General features: G+C 41.9%; 1 protein-coding gene across 4 annotated transcripts in view; it reads right to left on the minus strand.

The window, feature by feature from the left end:
- Positions 1 to 17,251, minus strand: part of LOC308123027 (uncharacterized protein) — a 52,754-nt gene continuing 35,503 nt past the window's right edge. Inside the window, exons 3-10 of one of the 4 annotated variants that reach the window (XM_080485261.1) lie at positions 14,327 to 14,423; positions 9,231 to 9,449; positions 8,895 to 9,035; positions 4,924 to 5,079; positions 4,652 to 4,815; positions 2,327 to 2,461; positions 1,332 to 1,469; positions 1 to 1,146 (exon numbers count right to left, since the gene is read on the minus strand). In XM_080485261.1, the coding sequence (XP_080341387.1) occupies positions 916 to 1,146; positions 1,332 to 1,469; positions 2,327 to 2,461; positions 4,652 to 4,815; positions 4,924 to 5,079; positions 8,895 to 9,035; positions 9,231 to 9,449; positions 14,327 to 14,423 (1,281 nt within the window). In that variant the 3' untranslated portion in view covers positions 1 to 915. Of the gene's footprint in view, positions 1,147 to 1,331; positions 1,470 to 2,326; positions 2,462 to 4,651; positions 4,816 to 4,923; positions 5,080 to 8,894; positions 9,036 to 9,230; positions 9,450 to 14,317; positions 14,424 to 17,251 lie in introns of all 4 variants that reach the window. The other 3 variants (XM_080485260.1, XM_080485263.1, XM_080485262.1) reach the window with 3 other exon arrangements.

Genomic DNA, 17,251 nt, shown 5'->3' on the forward strand with positions numbered 1-17,251 from the left:
CAGTTTCCCAGAATATATATATATATTTTACACACAAACAGAGCTACATTCATACAGACATACATACTATATATACATACAGTCTTACATTCATACAAATACATATCAGTTTATTGGCCTTTTTTCATTTATTATAAAAAGCAATTTGATATACCATTACTTTGTATACTGTGTTATACTGTTAGGGCTAGGTCACTGTTAAAAAGCATGCACTTCGTTTGATTGTGTCCAGATCATGTGTTTGCCAACAAGCCCTAGTGCCTGTTTCAGGTTGCTCCGGTTCTGGGATTTTGACCCCTTCAAATGTCTTTAACACTAATTCTGTAAATGTGATCCACTATTTATTTTTGAGCCTGCAGAAATTTTCCATGAAATTCTTCTGACGCCGTGAGCAATCTGAACCAAACTCTCTGACTTATTTGCAAATGCTGTGTGTCCATGTTTGTTGTATTGCAATGAATTTTTAAATAGACCCTGTCTTTCTTCTCCACCTTGTCCTACCTTTTGCTTTCTTTTAAATAGTTATTTCGAGCTTCACATCCATCCGTGATGTCTGTGGCCTGTTTGACTTCCTGTCCGGTTTCTTTGGTCCAAACGTTTTGTTAATCCATCTCGTCTGCGCACGGCTTGTTTCAGCAGTCACTGAATTCAAGTCTCTCCCCTTGAATGTCATTTCTTCATATTCACATGTTATATTCCACATGATCTTCCGTACTAAATCTGGGGTTAGAAGAGCTTCTTGGCATTTAGTTTGTGTACATTACATCCCACATGTCTATCTGAGCAAGTCGTCCGGAAGTCCTGGGCCTCAGAGTCTGTAAATATTTGGGAGAGGAAAGGTTTGGGATAATAACTGGATTGATTATTGGAGTATTCATTTCCTGTTATTGTCAGAGTTTTTTGTAATAGCGTGGTTCAATTGGTGGCCACCACGACGATAGGGCCATCCTCCGCCTCCTCCTCCTTCTCTTCCAACGACCGTATGACGCAGGGCGTGACATGGAACGGTATTCTCTCCGCCATGGACTCGCCCGTCTGTGCTGGCAGTCCTGGACTGGAACCTCTGGTCGAGGGGGCGTCTTCCTTCAGGGGGGACGGAGTGAGAGAGCACGGCTCCGGCTCCAGAGTTATTGTTACCTCTTCTACCTGTTAAGAAAGGATTGTTTCAGACACTGAAGACCTTCCTCGTCATATGTAGGTGAAGCGTTGTGAAAATCAGAAACTCAGTTTAGTCAGACTGTTTCTAAAACACATTTTCATCTTGTATGTCTCGGCTTAAAAAAAACAAGCAAACCATAGAAATTTCTGGAAAGTGTTTTGATTGAACTAGCCTTCGTCAGCTCCTCCTCTTCCTCTTCATGCTGCTCAGGGATGCCTTCGGACTCGGTCTCGGGCACCTCTCCCACCGTCTCCACCACGCCTCCGGCCATGTCTGCCATCTGTGCACTCAGCTGCCCGACGATCTCCACCTGAAAGCAGATGCGTTCACTGACTCGTCGGCTCTTCTGCACCGATTTAAAACTGGAAGGGAATTCAACATGTTACACATTTTCCAATCATCAGTCCTTCACTTGAGCTCCAGCAATCCTGATAACAGGCAACAGAAGAAGAATGAAAGATGCACAAACAGAAAAAAGAGCTCTGCTCTCCGGACCCGGTTGGGTTTCCCTCCGTGGGGCTTGAAGGAGAAAGGACACACACTCAGGTTGGTGCAACAGACACGGATGCTGAATCCAAATGCCTCGAGCTGTAAACTTGCGGACTTTGTGCCATGCCACTCTGACAAACCAGGCTGATTTACAGATGTCTGTTTTCAAACTCCATCAAACCCACTTCAGGCTGTCATGCAGACTCTTGGCAGTGCTCCATGCAGACCTCCACCCTGTCTCCTACCTTGCCGGCTTCCCTGGCAGCTCATCACTCACTGCTCTACAGATGTGTGCTAATTAGGCCTGCTGATATAAACAAAGCCACAGCCATAGGAAGAAAAATTAGAATGTCAAACATAATGTACAACACAAAGAAGCCTCTTCAGGTGCAGAATACTAAGAAGAATTCAGTGTGAGCATTATTGATATAAAAAAAAAAAAACTAAAAAAAACTTCCCACAGTAGGGAGGGACATGCCGTCATGCTCATGATGTGACCGTGTTAATCTCAGTTACTGTGTGACTGAAGACAGCCTCTATCCCTCTGACTCTATATGCAGTCACGCAGCTCTGCGTCCTTGCAAACTGTCATATCTGTTCTGTCAGAACGTATTACACCGTCATCTCGTCCACAGCCACAGTAATCCCATTATTTGGATTCAGCAGGCGAGCCCCTACCTGGTGTGCCTCAACCTGCGCCGCTCCCCACAGGTCGGCCAGCCGGGGGTGAGTGGGGGGGCCGAGGCTGTGGATGGTGCTGTTGGGGGTGGCTTGGAGAGAATGGGAGGCACTGTGTAGCCTGGGGTCAAACGTCTGTAGACACAGTGGAGAAACGGGAGAAAAGACTAAACTCAGATATCAAACAGCGAACGGCCACGTTTCTTGAAGCATGGTAGGTGTAATCCAAAGGCTTTATGTCTTCAGATTGTCTCATCACTGTGACATCTCGAGGTCACGCTGACATTGGAATGGACAACTCGTTCCATTAGTACCGATTTTCCTCACATTTCCACTTCAGTCTGTACAGTCATTAATGTCTCCTGCAGCTTAGCTGCTTGACGGATGGAGACGTGAGCGAGTTCCAGGAACAAAAATATCGCCACCTACTAGAATATTTAAAACGCCCACAGCTCCTGACATTTTTAGCAGCTTAATAAAGAACAACAATGGTACAGTAAGCTACCGCACACAGGTACACACACACACACACACCAGTGAGGACGTTGTTAAAGCTGCATCATGACAAAACAAAGACAAACGATTTTAATCTTCCACTATTTAACAGTTTGTCCCAGAAGAATTTTCTGCCACAGGAAACTTATTCTACTATCTTTCAGTTTACCAGCTACTCTTATCATGTCTTCACATAATCAGTCAGAGAGGAAACTGAAGAGAACAGCAGTGAAATGAATCGGTCTTGTGTGGACGATGCTTCAGAAAACGGACTGATGGTCAGGCTTGATAATAAATGTGATGTGATACGTCCAATAGTCTTCTCAGAGCAAACCATATTATACACACAGTAAAGCTAACAAGCTTATTTCCATTGTGGTCTCGGCTCAGTACACCTCTTCTAAGACACGGTCCCTGACCTTTTCTGGTTATTATTTCATAACCCTCAGTTATTTAATGAGCTCTGAGAATGCACCAATGCAAGAGCAGCCGACGGAGCTGAAAAAAAGTCCCCGAGTGTCATAGTTCATCATGACTCCCTTCATTTGCAGAAAACCTTCCAGCAGCCCGAGAGCTGAAACTCAGCAGCTGATTTACATCAGAAGGACGTCTTTGACATGCAGGACACGAAGCCATGAAAAATTGAATTTTTTTGTGACCAGAATGGAGAGATGTGTAGTCTTTTGATTTAATAGGAGACCATTTGCTGCTGTCTGACTTATCAGTCAGGGCTCTGCCTGGCTACACTGGTTTCCCATTTAGAATCGAGGGGCCGAAGCTGCTTCTTGCTGTACGTCACAGACAACTGCAGTCTTCACAAGGGCAAAGCTGGTAGAACTGAACCCTGGCTGGTTTCGTCATTTACTCTAAAACACCTAATTCAAACGAATGGCTGGTTATCAGGCTTTCTGCAGCGATTTATGACGACACAGTCATTAAATTTGTTTGTTTGATAAAGAAGACATTGACAACACTTTGGCCTCTGTAGGAGATCATAGTTTGAAATTGAAAATCAGTTAGCAAAAGGGCAAGCGACACTAAACAGATAAAAGTGAAACCTGTCTTATTGTAGTTAATATAGCTGAGCTATTGTGGTTCTGTGATGTATCAGCTGAGCTGTCAGCTCTGTTCAGCTTTAGTTACATCATAATAACAATGACGAAAAGCACCAACACAGAGAAGATAAAGGCTGATGTTAATGTTACATCGAGTTGGACATCTTTCATTAAGTTGTCATAAGTTAGCTCAGAATTGAAGCCGAGTCTACTCAAGCTTTAGTAGCTGGAAAGCTTTACTAATTTTCTTTAATATTGTGGTGCTGCCAAAAGTAAAGGGATTTACCATAATGTGTTGTTTAAATGGATTTACTGCAACGCAATTTAATGTTCATTTCCAGACTGTTCATCCAACTGGATCCTGTAGAAGTGTTGCGGTCCAGATTCTCTGCAATTAAAACGGATGCTGCACATGCTCAAATACACTTGAGCTTCACATTCCTGAAAACGGGCCCTCTTGTTGTCTCGTTGTCTGCGTTATTGAAACTCTGCCTTTGCAGCTGCCATATGAACGCACGTACGTATGTACACGCACACGCACACACACACAGGGGAACTTGGCAGCTGGTTAAGGATACCGGTGCTCTCAAGAACTCTGGCAGCACCGTCCTGCACATTCACCTGAGCAGCCGCCAACCAGACTCCCTCCACTGCCACTGGTAGCTTTGCCAGCTCATCTGCTGCTGTGTGTTTACAGTAAGAACCGAGGTGGCAGCGCCGGCTATCTGAAAAGCCTCTCAGCACACATCCCATAGACTGTGCGTGTCGCGCAGACCTGATGTTGGTACTGCAGGAGCTGCTGCTGCTGGTAGTGATGAAGCTGTTGGAGCTGCTGGAGTTGATTCTGCTGCTGTAGGGTGAGATGCTGCTGCTGAAAGTAACCTCCTACCGTCCCCTCAAACCCCTCACCGGGTGTACCGCCCGCTCCACTACTGCCGCCTGGAACAGAGAGAAAACATCTCACACCATCAAATAAATGCATGAAAACAGGTCTGGGAAGACGCAAAGTGACCTTGATAAAAATGGACCTGTATCCAGAGTCCTGACCTGTAGCCATGATGTAGGAGCCTGCAGCAGGCGAGGCCACGCCCGAGGGCTGGCTGGTGATGGGGTCCCAGGCGTCCGAAGACGACAGGCAGTACAGGCCCTGTGAGACGTAGGTGTGAGGCCAGACATCCGCAGAGGAGTGGTGGAGTACCTGGTCTGTTACAGAGGCGGGAGGTGCAATAGAGAAAAGATGGTGAAGGATACTGGAGCGACGGGGATAAACAAAGACGTGAATGAATGACCACAATGAAATAAAAATCGAGTGTGCTATTAAATTCAGTTTGAGAGATGCGTAAATTCTAACCCAGACTGTGTTTGGTTTGAAAAAGCTTCAGGTTGGATTGAGGCGGCACGGTGGAATAGTGGTTAGCAGTGACGCCTCACGATAAGATCTGGGTTTGCCTCTGGACTTATTTCTGTGGAGTTTTTAAAGTTCTCCTTCTGACTGCATGGGATGTCATTCTGTAGCTCACAGAGTTTCGATGTGTACGGGCGTCATTTTGAAAACGCGTAGCTAAAATCTGAATGTTACTCATTATGCTTCCATGAAGCAACATAAACTGGACTAATTCTGACGTTAGGCATCATAAATCCATTCATCCATTTATCTAACTAAGGTTGACGGGAGTTAGTTACAGTCCACTGTGGACAGTTTGCCAGTGACTCCCGAAACAAAGACAGAGAGACACACAATTAACTTCAAATGTTTTGATAATGAGAAGACACTAAATTAGACCCCACAGAAAGAGAGAAAATGCAAACTGGCACAGAAATGCTGCCAAGGGCACCTTGAATAAGTATCATATTAGAACCTTGACAAGCCTTTCTGCAGTGTTTTTACAACCACAAGGTTATAAAATGCTCAAACTCTGTAATAAAAACAGCTTATAAGTCCTAATGTCAGTATTGAGGAGTTTTATACTAGTGATGTACCTTGTTAATGTGTGATGTGTAGCTTGCTGGATGAAGCACACAGCAGAGCCCATATGGTGGTGTTAATGAGAGCAGGGCGAAGTCCTTGTGCTAACCTACAGAGTCCCTCGGGGTTTGGACAGTGCTCTGCTAAACACTAGCAAGTACGGGAAAAGAAGATGTTTCTCGTGCGAGGAGATGGCTCAGTAAAACCAGCACGCTGAATATATATTCAGGTAACCTAAAGTTCTCTTTTGTTGTGTGGTGGAAGTTATTTAAAAGTTACTTTGTGACTACAGTTAATTGACACTTCTTTAAGAGGTAGTTTGATTTAAGTGCAAGCAGCTCATCACTTTAGTTAACAAAGAGCAAATGACTGACATTTAATTTTATTGACTAAACATCTTACTTATAATGCTCATTGTGCTGCGAGCTGCACTGAGTTCTGTGAGTCAGTCTGATGACTAATTCATTTATTAAGTTCAGCTTCAAGGACATTAGTTAGTGGGAGGAAGATCCTCTATAATCTGGAGGGATGTTATTCATAAAAGAATCAGATTCTGTGACCAAAACCAAGAAGAAGAGCAGGGAATTACCAACGTGCTGACAGCTAATAGTTAGTTAAGCCTGCTAATCCTAATCACAGGCATGGATACAGGCTGGTGGTAATGTTACAGGAAGACTGGGTTAGTTTAGGAACAATTAGAACTTTAGTGACTATATCAGCTATGACACTGATACTAAACATAACAGATTGTGAGCTGAGAGACAGCAGCTCTACATCAACGTAACGAGTTCCAGACAGTTTAGCTATTGTAACCCCGTTAAAAGATTGTCAAGTGAAAACGGAAAGCGTTTTAGGGGTCCGTTTACACGGCCACTGAAAATGCAACTTTTTAAAAAACGTCCCCCAAGGTGAAACTTTGTGAAAACACTCCGATTCTGTCTCCGTGAAAATGAGTGGAGAAACAACTTTTCTGAAATGCTGCTACTGTGCATGCGCACCGTGGTCATCGTGTATAGTTCTTCTGCACATGCTCCGTAGATGGACAATTACGACAATGTTTGCCTCCAGAGTGCCATGGCTCCCAGTCCATAGTCTCTAGGGACTGGTAATGACAGGCCAACCTCATCATCTGTCCACACGAGTGTCCGTGTACTCCCATTGTAAATGTTTATAGCATTTTGTTCTTTGCCTGCATGTGTGTGTGGTTTCATTAAAAACAATTACCAACAGCACCCACTAGTGGCCCTACATGAAAAATAAATAAATTTTAGCGTTTCTGTTGTGAAACGCAAAACTTTTCTCAAATATAAACACATAAACTATGATTTTTTACTTGAAACGTTGTCATGTAAACGGTTCCTGATTTGCTACTTCAATAATGAGTTACTTGTCATTGGTGTTGCTTAATGCTTGATTTCAATCACTGCAGAGGTCAGACGGGGTTTTCTAGTCTTCCCTCAGCAAACTGCTCTTGTCCCTTCTTTCAGCCTCATCACCCCTTTGTGCCCTTAAACTAAACAGACAGTTTTCCAGCTTGGGCTCAAGCCAGAATACGACTTTTCATCCTCCAACTGTTTTTATTTCATTAATGCGCGTTAAAAGAAATAGTGGAATCCTTTCAACTTCACGCATGTGATTCCAGCTTGTCTTTTAGATGGCGAGTACATTCTGTCATACACGCGTGCATCAGAGCGTGTCCTGATATTTCAGGAACGACAGGCTGTCATGTGGATTTGTCGTTTGAAAGTTTTTGAGCAAGTGCCCAGTAGGAGTGAAAGGCACAAATGTGCAGCTGTGCACCCGCTCGCCCCTCCGCCCTCCAAAAGTCCTTTACAGCTGGCCGGAGCGGCTGTTTTTAGCTTCTAACAGGACTTCTCTTCCATGCAGAGCAGGAGCGTGTTTACTGTGTGGTCCACAGACATATGAGGGAGTGTGAGGCATGTCGGATGCTCCTGGCAGGTCTGCCGTGAGGATGCAGTCTCTGCTGTGCTTTAACTGTGTTGGTGTTTCGTACACATTGGCTTTGCTGTGTTGTACAAACATAAATGACTCATCAACCATTGGCTCATCTATAAAGCCTAAATGGGGTCGTCAAACAATACCACGGTTTTTGTGTGTTTTATTATCGGCTGCTGTTCTGTTAAAATACTCTTGTTGACAAAATGTGCTTCAGTCCTAAAAAAACTGAATCCAGCATTTATAAATAAACATAAAATCAATTTAATTCTGTTTTTATATTATTAGTCGTATCATCCAGAATATTGTCATGAATATTATTGTCCACAAATACTGTAAACAAAAATACCCTCCAAAAACATGGAATAACAGTTCAGAGCCTGCAAATGTGACTCATGGTCTGTGATTAGAAACTATCCTTGTTTGGTTTGTTTGATTCCAAAAATACCTCATGTCTATGACTTTATTCTGAATGCCTGATTTTGATTTTATGGCTGTAGAATTGTGAGTGCTTCGGCCCTTTTATTCCATGATGGCTTCATCTGTGGCTCAGTTGGTAGAGATAAACTATCTCCACCTGCCCATGTGTTTAAGTGCCATTGGGCAAAACACTGAATCCCTAATTTGCCCCCAAGAGTGTGCAAGTGCCCTGCATGGCAGCCGTTGCTATTAGGTTTGAGAGTTTGCTACCCATGTAAGAGTGTTTTTACCATTTATCTTTAAATATCTGGTCATTTATGTGTATTATTGTTTGTGTTTTTTTTTTAACTCTGCTTGTTACTGATGGTGGTGAATTAAATCAGTGGCAGTAGAACAGGAATAAAAGTCTTGTTTTTCTAAAAAAAATTAACACATTTAAGCAAAAAAAGTCACTCACAAGCAACACAACAATCAATATTCCTTTCCAAACCAAACCAACCCAGCCACCAGTGAGAAGGGGTCAGAATGAGGCAAGCCTTCACCATAGTAGGACTCATAACCACCAGTTGAAGGCTGGCTTGATTTGTCCTTTTGTTAAAGATTTTTTTACTTAATTCTCTTCAACAGTAAAATAGTTTCAATGTTTCAGCGTTGGCGCCGGGTAAAGGTTCGGTACCTCTGCTGGTGATGCTTTCCTGGTTGACCTCACTCAGGTGAGCGACGCTGCCCTGGTTGGAGCCGGCTCCCATGCTCTCCCCGTCCATCGAGTTCCAGCCAAATAGAGTTGCTTCAGAAATCGCAAATTGCTGCATGATGCCTGCGTGAGGAGAGTAATGAGAGGCAGCAGCATTAACAAATCCAACAGGTTTGAATAAATTAAACACAATTACAGACGGAGTACAACAAGCAACTTCTAGACCACCTGAACGCTTGAAGGGAAGAGTGAAACGGGAAGCGAAGACCAGGTCTTTTCAGTCTTTACAGTCTCACTCTGTGTGGACTCTGGCCTCACCTGCAGCGAAGCGTGCCTCCTTCTCGCCATCGCTCAGGTCGCTGTACGCATCGTTCTCCATCCTCCTCTCCTTTTCCCGCTGCAGGTTGGTGTGGCCGGCGCTCCCCATCGGCCCCGCAGTCGGTTTTCCCCAACTCTGCCACTCGATCATGTGGGCGACGCGACCCTGGGCCATGGCGGTGGGCTTGGTCACCTTGTCCTTCATGGAGCGAGACACACCTACAGGGGGTACGTGGGGCGCAGCAACACACACACACAGTGTCAGCACTCCTTCTGGCCTCTACAGACGTCTGCCCCTTCTGCCGGGGAGGGAAGTAGAATGATAATGAGCATGTGAGTGACTCAGACGAGCTGTTTACTACAGGAGACCATAACTGAGGATGATTTTAATATGTTCATGTGGATGAATTCGGGTAGTTTTGAGAGTTGCACCTGTTTTTCAATGGTTTTAAGTTTCCCGTAGGTGTGTATGTATCCGCCTGCTTTCACCCATAGTCAACTGGGAAGATAAATGTAATGTCACATCTTCCTGACACTTATGGTTTTAACTTTACATTATTCCATAGCTTTTTACTTATTGTTGTCATATTTAAATCAGATTTAAACATTTTTTATCCTATTTATATTCACTTTCAATCTTATTTTTTGTGTTGCTTTGCTTTTTAGTAATTCATAATAATGCATTATGCGTTAGTTTCCTGTTACTCCGGCAGTACTACACTGATCTCCAACCTTTAAGTCGCCACCGCTTTTAGGCTTCTGTGGAAGCAACGTAGAAAATCTGCTGTAAACCTCATCAGCAACCTCATCAAATCTCTCTAAATTTGTCTCATGTCAGTTATTTCCTGCATGCCGATTATGTAAAAAGGAGCGCAGCCGCCATGTCATCTTCCCGTCACATCAGTCACATCACTGCGTGCTTCTCGGATGGTGATGAGGATGAGGATGATGATGATGAGTTGTGTGTCGGGATGCTCAGTGTGAGATTTCTCCCCGGTTCCTGATGAGAACCTATTCAAGCGTTTATAAAAACATCAGAATGGCTCATTATGTGCGTATGTGTGCGCTAATTCACGCCGCTTGTCGTATTCTTCCTCCCTGAGACTTCTCGGCGACAGGTTAATCCAGCAGCTGCACTGAGCAGCTCTCACTGAAGATTAAATCCAAATAGTTTCCACAAATAGAGATTTTGAGCCCGGCTGGATACGTTTCTCTTGACTTAGAGAACATTTAAATCACCTCTAGTTCATTAACGGCTCGCAGTTTATTTGTTTTCATACGTGAGCGACTTTTTCAGGTTTCAATATAAGTAGAGGCGAATTATTTAAGGCATCCATTTTTAATTTCTTTGAATTAATGCACTGTGATTTTGAGGTGAAACACATCTTAAACTCTCCCACTGAAGGTTTTTTTCTCTTAAATCTTCACCCAGTAATTTGGTTAAAACGAATTACAGTATGTATGAATTATCTGAAGATGCACCTCCTTCCCTCGAAGCTCTGTTTTGTTCTATGCGTAATAACACGACTAAATCATCAGACATGTTCACTATTGAGGCTTTCTCTGCAGATGTACTTTATTTCTAATCAGATGATTGACAGGTCCATTATGGATTTGTTGATTGTTGTTTATGACTAATGTCAGTGAAGCTAAAAACGACTGTGCAGGTTTCAAGCTTGTATTTTATTTAGTAGAATTACAAATAATCTGCTTCACAGACCAGCAGTGTTCCCAACTAACAGCTTAGAAACAATTTGATGAATGTTAAAATTGGTATATGTGAGTAAATAATCATCAATACCATTTTATCTAAGTTATATATTTTTTTTTATTTGATTCCCAGCATGTTCTCCCTGTGCCTTCATGGGTTTTCTCCCTAAATCCAAATACCTGTTTGTAAAGTTAAATGATTTAGATTCTTTATTCTAAACTGGAATTATGATCTTCATGATCGTGTAGTGGTTAACACTCTGGTCTCACAGTGAGAAGACCCCTTGTCTGAGTCCTTCTCTCAGTGCATTGTGGGTTTTTTCATGATGCTTGTATGTGTTTGTATTTATGTGCTGACTGAGAGAGTTGATTTTGAATCAGGATTTGATATATAAGTTATTTTTTAAATATGGTTCCTTTAACAAAATGATCTTAAATCGTAACATTAATCCTGAGATTTGCTGAAGTTTTTTCCACAGATCGACTCAGGAGTGATCGGATCAGCTGAAGTTTTATCTCCGATAGTTTGCGGACTTAAAGGATGACCAGAGAAACGCAGACGAGCCCACGCTAATCACGAAAGCCATTAGTCATCTCCCAGTAAATGAAATAAAAGAGGTTCATTAAACTTCACATAATTAAAGACGGGTTTTAAGTAGTCCTTGTCCAACAGCACGTCTCCACCCAATTAAGATGCAAATACACGACTCAAAGCGGGGAAATATTCACCGAGTCAAACAGGTACTGCGAGGCTGATCGATAAAAAAATTAAATTAAAATCAAGCAGGCATGAACAAACAGAGACGAGAGTTACAGGCTGAGCTATAAATAGACTCAGTTTCCCCCCCAGACAAAGAGAGCCAATCTCACGCGAAAATCAAACGCTCCCTGCAGAGCCTAATTGGGGATGGAAATAGAAATCGAAAGAATGAGGGATGAGGGATGAAGGAGGGTGTTGGGGTCTCAGCTAGTCTCAAATACATATAGTATTCACTGTTCCATGAGAAAAGTTACACGAGTGCACCAGACGCAACAGAAACTAACACAAACACTTTGAGGCGCCAAACGACACACAAAGCACGAAACACAGACGGCACCAGCCACGTGGCGTCGTGACCAGTGTTGTTACTGTTACACTCTGGAGGAAACGTTCTTCTAATTGTCCATCTACTCGCAGATATGCAGAAGACGTCTGAGTAAGAGTGTTTTCGAAAAGTCCCACTTTGGGGGTTAAACTCAAAAAGGTGCGTTTCTGAGCATCGTTGTCGTGTAAACAGACACGCAAAATGCAATGTTTTGCGTTTCTAACCGGATCATCATGTAAACGGATTCATAGCAATGTCCACATGGATATAATTATTATAATTACTTTTTCACTCATTAAGTTCAGCTGAAGTCAAATCTGCGAGTTGGCAGTTCTTGAATGAAAAGTGATTTATAAATAAATTTTGAGAAGAAGCAGCAATTCAGAGAGCATGACGTGAAAGTCTGTGTGGTTTCATTACAAAAACAACCAACAGCACCTCCCGGTGGCCCGACATGAAAACGACATAGTTTTCAGTGTTTCTGCCGTTACTGTGTAAACAGACATCGTTTTCAAAACGCTGCAGTGTAAACGCGCAACGTCTGAACAATTGAATTTCACTTCAAACATTGGCCTTAGACTACGGTGAGGAATTCAGGAATAACTTTCTCAAGCAGCGAGCTGTTGTTTTCTGTAACTAGTAAAGTAAGAAGACAAGTTGATAAGATCTTTTAAAATGAACTTGCACAACACTGGTCACGACATTGCACGAAATAGCCACTGTTGCACAAATACCAGACCACATCACCAAAACCACCGTCACCAGCAGCAGCAGCAGCAGCAGCAGCAGCCCTGCGACAGTACGACACACCGCAGGTCCCAACACGCCTGTGGAGATGCTCCAGTGGGTCATCAAAGTAAGTAAATCTCACTTACTTTAGTTTCTCTGAAATCAAAGTTCTGATTGAATTCCTGTCAATGACTCTGAAGTGAGTCTGTCATTGACGTCTGCAGTTGATATCAATGAAAGAGAGAAAGGGGGGAACGTAGGGGGTGATATATATAAGGGAGGGGGGCACCCACAGGGGCGGCCATGTTGGTTCCAAGCTCCTCCTCCTCCTCCTCCTCCTCATCCTGCTCGGGAGTGAAGTTGTCTGTTGAGACAAGCTCTTGATTTATCAAATCTGTCCTTCATGGCAAACTTAAAAAGATCATTTTATATTCTCTTCAAGTGTGTCAAGTTGAACAGCGAAGTGGAACAAACCAATCTCACAGTGTTGAATTCACATAATGGAAAAATAAGTATGTATTTTGTAAAATAAAACTTTTATTTGCCTCAAGATTTGATCAGAAGCTCTCCCATAAAGAAGCTGATCCTGGCTGACCTCCTATGATACTTGACTGTGACTTAGAAAACAAGGTGAACCGAAGTCAAAACAGATTTGTTTCATGTCAAGTGTCAATAACTCACTCTAAAGAGTGACTTCAATAATGTTTATTTTTCTTCACTTTCATGTGCTTCTTAAAGTTATGGAGAGTGAAAAGTCCACTGCAATATATTTTATTCTTCAGACAAATTACTTATAAACAGAATAAACAAAAAGTTTTAGGGTCATAGTAGGTCCACATTTAAATATATATATTTTTAAGTTTGCTCTTTTTCAGTGTGACTGAGGCCTGTCACATTGTTGGTCCTTATGTCAGTTATCTGAACTGGCTGCAGTTATTGTGCATAATCATCGGAGTCGCTTCTGTACAAAAACAGCTCAATGACACTCAATATTTTTTTTTACTTTTTCTCTGCATGCTCTTTTTCTTTTTGTCAACTTCCAATGTTTAACCAAGAAACCACATAGTTGTTGTGTTTTGGTCGCCGTTCATCGCTCTGTTTCTCTTTAACTTGAAGTTGTAGCTGAGTTTCCACCGGATTTAGAGCCAGTCACCACAGCAAGCCGTCCTCTTTCTTCAGAGCGACAATAATTACTATTAACTTACTGACACATGCAGCAGGAAGATTTGACGCACAGTCCTGAAAAAAATAGCATCTCCTCGGTTGTGAACTGAGCAGTATAGAATAGATGGAAAATACATGAATGGCCATTAATAAAAAAGATTAGCTCTAGACAGCATAAGTGCTGTAATCGTGGTAAAAAACTTACATTTAAATAAATCAAATTGCTGTGACACACAAGAAGAAAACCAACAAAATGATCTTTTTACACACTAGGTGGGGGGGGACAACGTACAGCCCCCACCAGAGCTCAACAACAACTTCACCCCTGGCTTCCCCCACTCCGGAGCATGTGGAGGCAACATGGGGGCTGTTTTACCATCTAGCAGCACAGACACACACCTGACACACCTGACAGAGAGGACTTAGCCAGGGCACCGATCCCATAGGTGTTAGCAGGCTTCCTCTTCAGGCGAGGCAGAATGGAAGTCGTGTCCTCCATGGACTGCTGAGAAAAGAGAGAGAGAGAGAGAGAGAGAGGGAGAGGGGAGAAGAGAAAGGATGGAGGATAAAAACAGAAATACAGCAAATGTGAGGAGGGGGAGTCAAGGGAGGAGGAGGGTGGAGACGAGTAAAACGGAACAAAAAAAGTCGTGAGGCGACAGGGTAAAAAGACATAATAGGAGTCGATGAAGGAAAGGGAAAATGGAATAAAAGGAATTGAGGTGAAGAGAGCAGATGATTCAAGATTCAGGAAACAGTTTGAGGGAGACGGCGAGAGAGGAGGTTGTAATGGAGGGAATAAGAAAAGAGGGTTAATTATTGGAGCACTTTGTGGATGGCTAACAGGGATCAGTCATTGAAATGGAGTGTGAATTGCGCTGCGGTTTTAAAGGCGGGGGAAATGTTTGAGAGGTGATTCGTTTTAAATAGGAGAAGCTGCTGTTTAGCACAAGATGAACATGAAAAGCTTAAGGCAGCAAGGCGGAGCTGTGACTTGTGGGGAGACAATGAAAACACAAAGTTATAGGTTCAGTTTGGCGGGAAAACATTTAGTTTTTTTTCTTCAGTGTCTGAAATGTCTTTGCCGCTCCTGTGTGTCAGATAAGGGAATTTTTCCAACCAAAAACGACCCAGTTATTCTTGTATTTCCTTCTTTTTTTATGAAATCAAAGCAAATGTATTGATACCGATGGACTGAAGTGTCTCAGGTTTCTTCAGTTTTCCAGATTTCATGTGGAAAACATGCAGTGAAAACAACCCATAAACATCAAGTCAAATAATTGTAATTTTGCCAAAAATGTCTTTGCAAGTCAAAAATGTATTTGAATAGAGCTTCAGAGTTCAGGTTCTCAAACCAGACACACATCCAAAAAATTATAAATGAGTCTATACTTGTCTGGTAATAGTCCAAAACATCCAAAAAAAACCCTCCAAAAATAGAATGAAATAGTCTGAAATTCAGTCATGATAAAATCCTGCTGAAGTACAGTCAGAAACAAAGTTTGCACTTTTGTCTAAACGAGCAAAAAGGGTCAAAAAGTTTCTGAATTCCAAGTTACAAACAGTTCATGTTCAGACGAACCGCATCAAGAATGAGTCTGAAACCAAAACTCAGCTGAAAGGTGATCGAGAAAAATAATCAAAAGAAGGGAAAACTAGAACAAACATATTCTTACACCTGTTTAAATAAAATAATAACCAATTTTAACTAGACTGAATCAAAAAGTCCAGTTTTGGTTTAAATCATGTCAGGAGTTAAGAAGTGGTCTGAAATCATTATAAAACTCATCTAAAGTCAGACAGAAACAATCCAAAACTGAGTCCCGGTGAAATAAATGTCCATGTTTGTTATTTATTTGAATTAATCTGAAAGATACCAGAAATGTGTTTACATCCAACCCACAACAGTTTTACATGTAAACTTGCTGATCATTCAATTTGAGAATCTTTTCAAGTGTGAAATAAAAATCACTCAAACCAAATCAACAATGGATCTGAAATTTATTTCATCACAGAAAAACGTCAGACGAGAAACACAAAACCTAAAGATCCATTCAAAAACCAGTATTCAACCATGTTTAAAGTAGAAAAAAAAATAGTTAAAAGTGTCTCAGTTTGAGTCTTTAGATGATTAAATTGGTAACAAATGACGTGAAAAGTTATGAAACAAAAGTTTCCAGGTGTTTTTATTTAAAAAACTTTATTTTGTCTAAAGTTCTTAAACTGTTGCATCAAACACAGTCAGGCCACCTCAATACTGAAATAAGTTTTTAATCCTGACAGATTAGAAGGAACTGATGACAAACTCAGACACAGAGACCTGCTGATGTACCCAGACACACAGACAGATGCGATGTACTATTTGGACTTGAAGCACATTAATTACACTATAAAGTCAAACTGATATCATCGGATCCCTCTGCGGTGTGCAGGTGGAGTGTCTCCGTAGAGGAATATCTGGTGTGTTGCGTTTTCTCTGCGTACAGCCGCGACGTTACAAAAGTCATATTACTCCAGTCATATTACTCCAGTCTTCCTCCATCAGTCTCCACTCCAACCTATTTGGAGCCAAATGAAGTCAACACAGGTTTTGTAACTGGGGTAAAAAAAAAAGGCTTTTTTACTAGAAATTCCTCTGTCGTACCGACACAGTGCGACTAAACAGAGATGTGGAGAAATGTGACAGCCGAGTTCACCCATTCAAACCAAAGGTTTTATTTATATATATATATATGTAGGTAGTACAATTTTTTTTGTTTAAATACATACTGTTAAGTACAACAGACACACTTGTTTTAAGTGCACACTGCACAATTCAAGCATTCCGTCTCTATATTTTTCTATATTTTCAACACATTCATCCCTCTGCTTCCATGAAAAATCCAGAAAACAGCTTTTTTCCCCCTTTTTTTTTTTTATTTATTTATTTTTTAAACACAGAACAAACAAAACAAATATCTGTTGCTTTTACATACAAAAGCAACAGATATTTCAATATTCTGTAGCATCCCTAAAAAAAAAAAGTCACAAAAGGTGTTAAAAAGTGCTTCAATCAGGATATATTTTTTTTAATAAAAGTGGCGATGAATGAACGAAAGAAAGCCCTGCATGTCAGGTTAAATTGGTCTTTTTTTTTTTTTTTTTTGCCTCCTTCCCCTCGTAGTTAAATTTTTTTACGGCTCATTTCCTGCTTTGTGGAGTCTCACAGCTCCCTGCAGCTTTCTGCATCGGCTCTCTGCTGCTCACATTAACCCACGACGCTCTGCCAAACAAAGCAGACAGGCGAGGTTACTGACCGGCTGGCCAACAAAGTGGAGCTTTAAAAGGGGCCAA

The sequence above is a fragment of the Lipophrys pholis genome (genome assembly GCF_963383615.2).
Source record: "Lipophrys pholis genome assembly, chromosome: 17".
Classification (NCBI taxonomy): Eukaryota; Metazoa; Chordata; class Actinopteri; order Blenniiformes; family Blenniidae; genus Lipophrys; species Lipophrys pholis.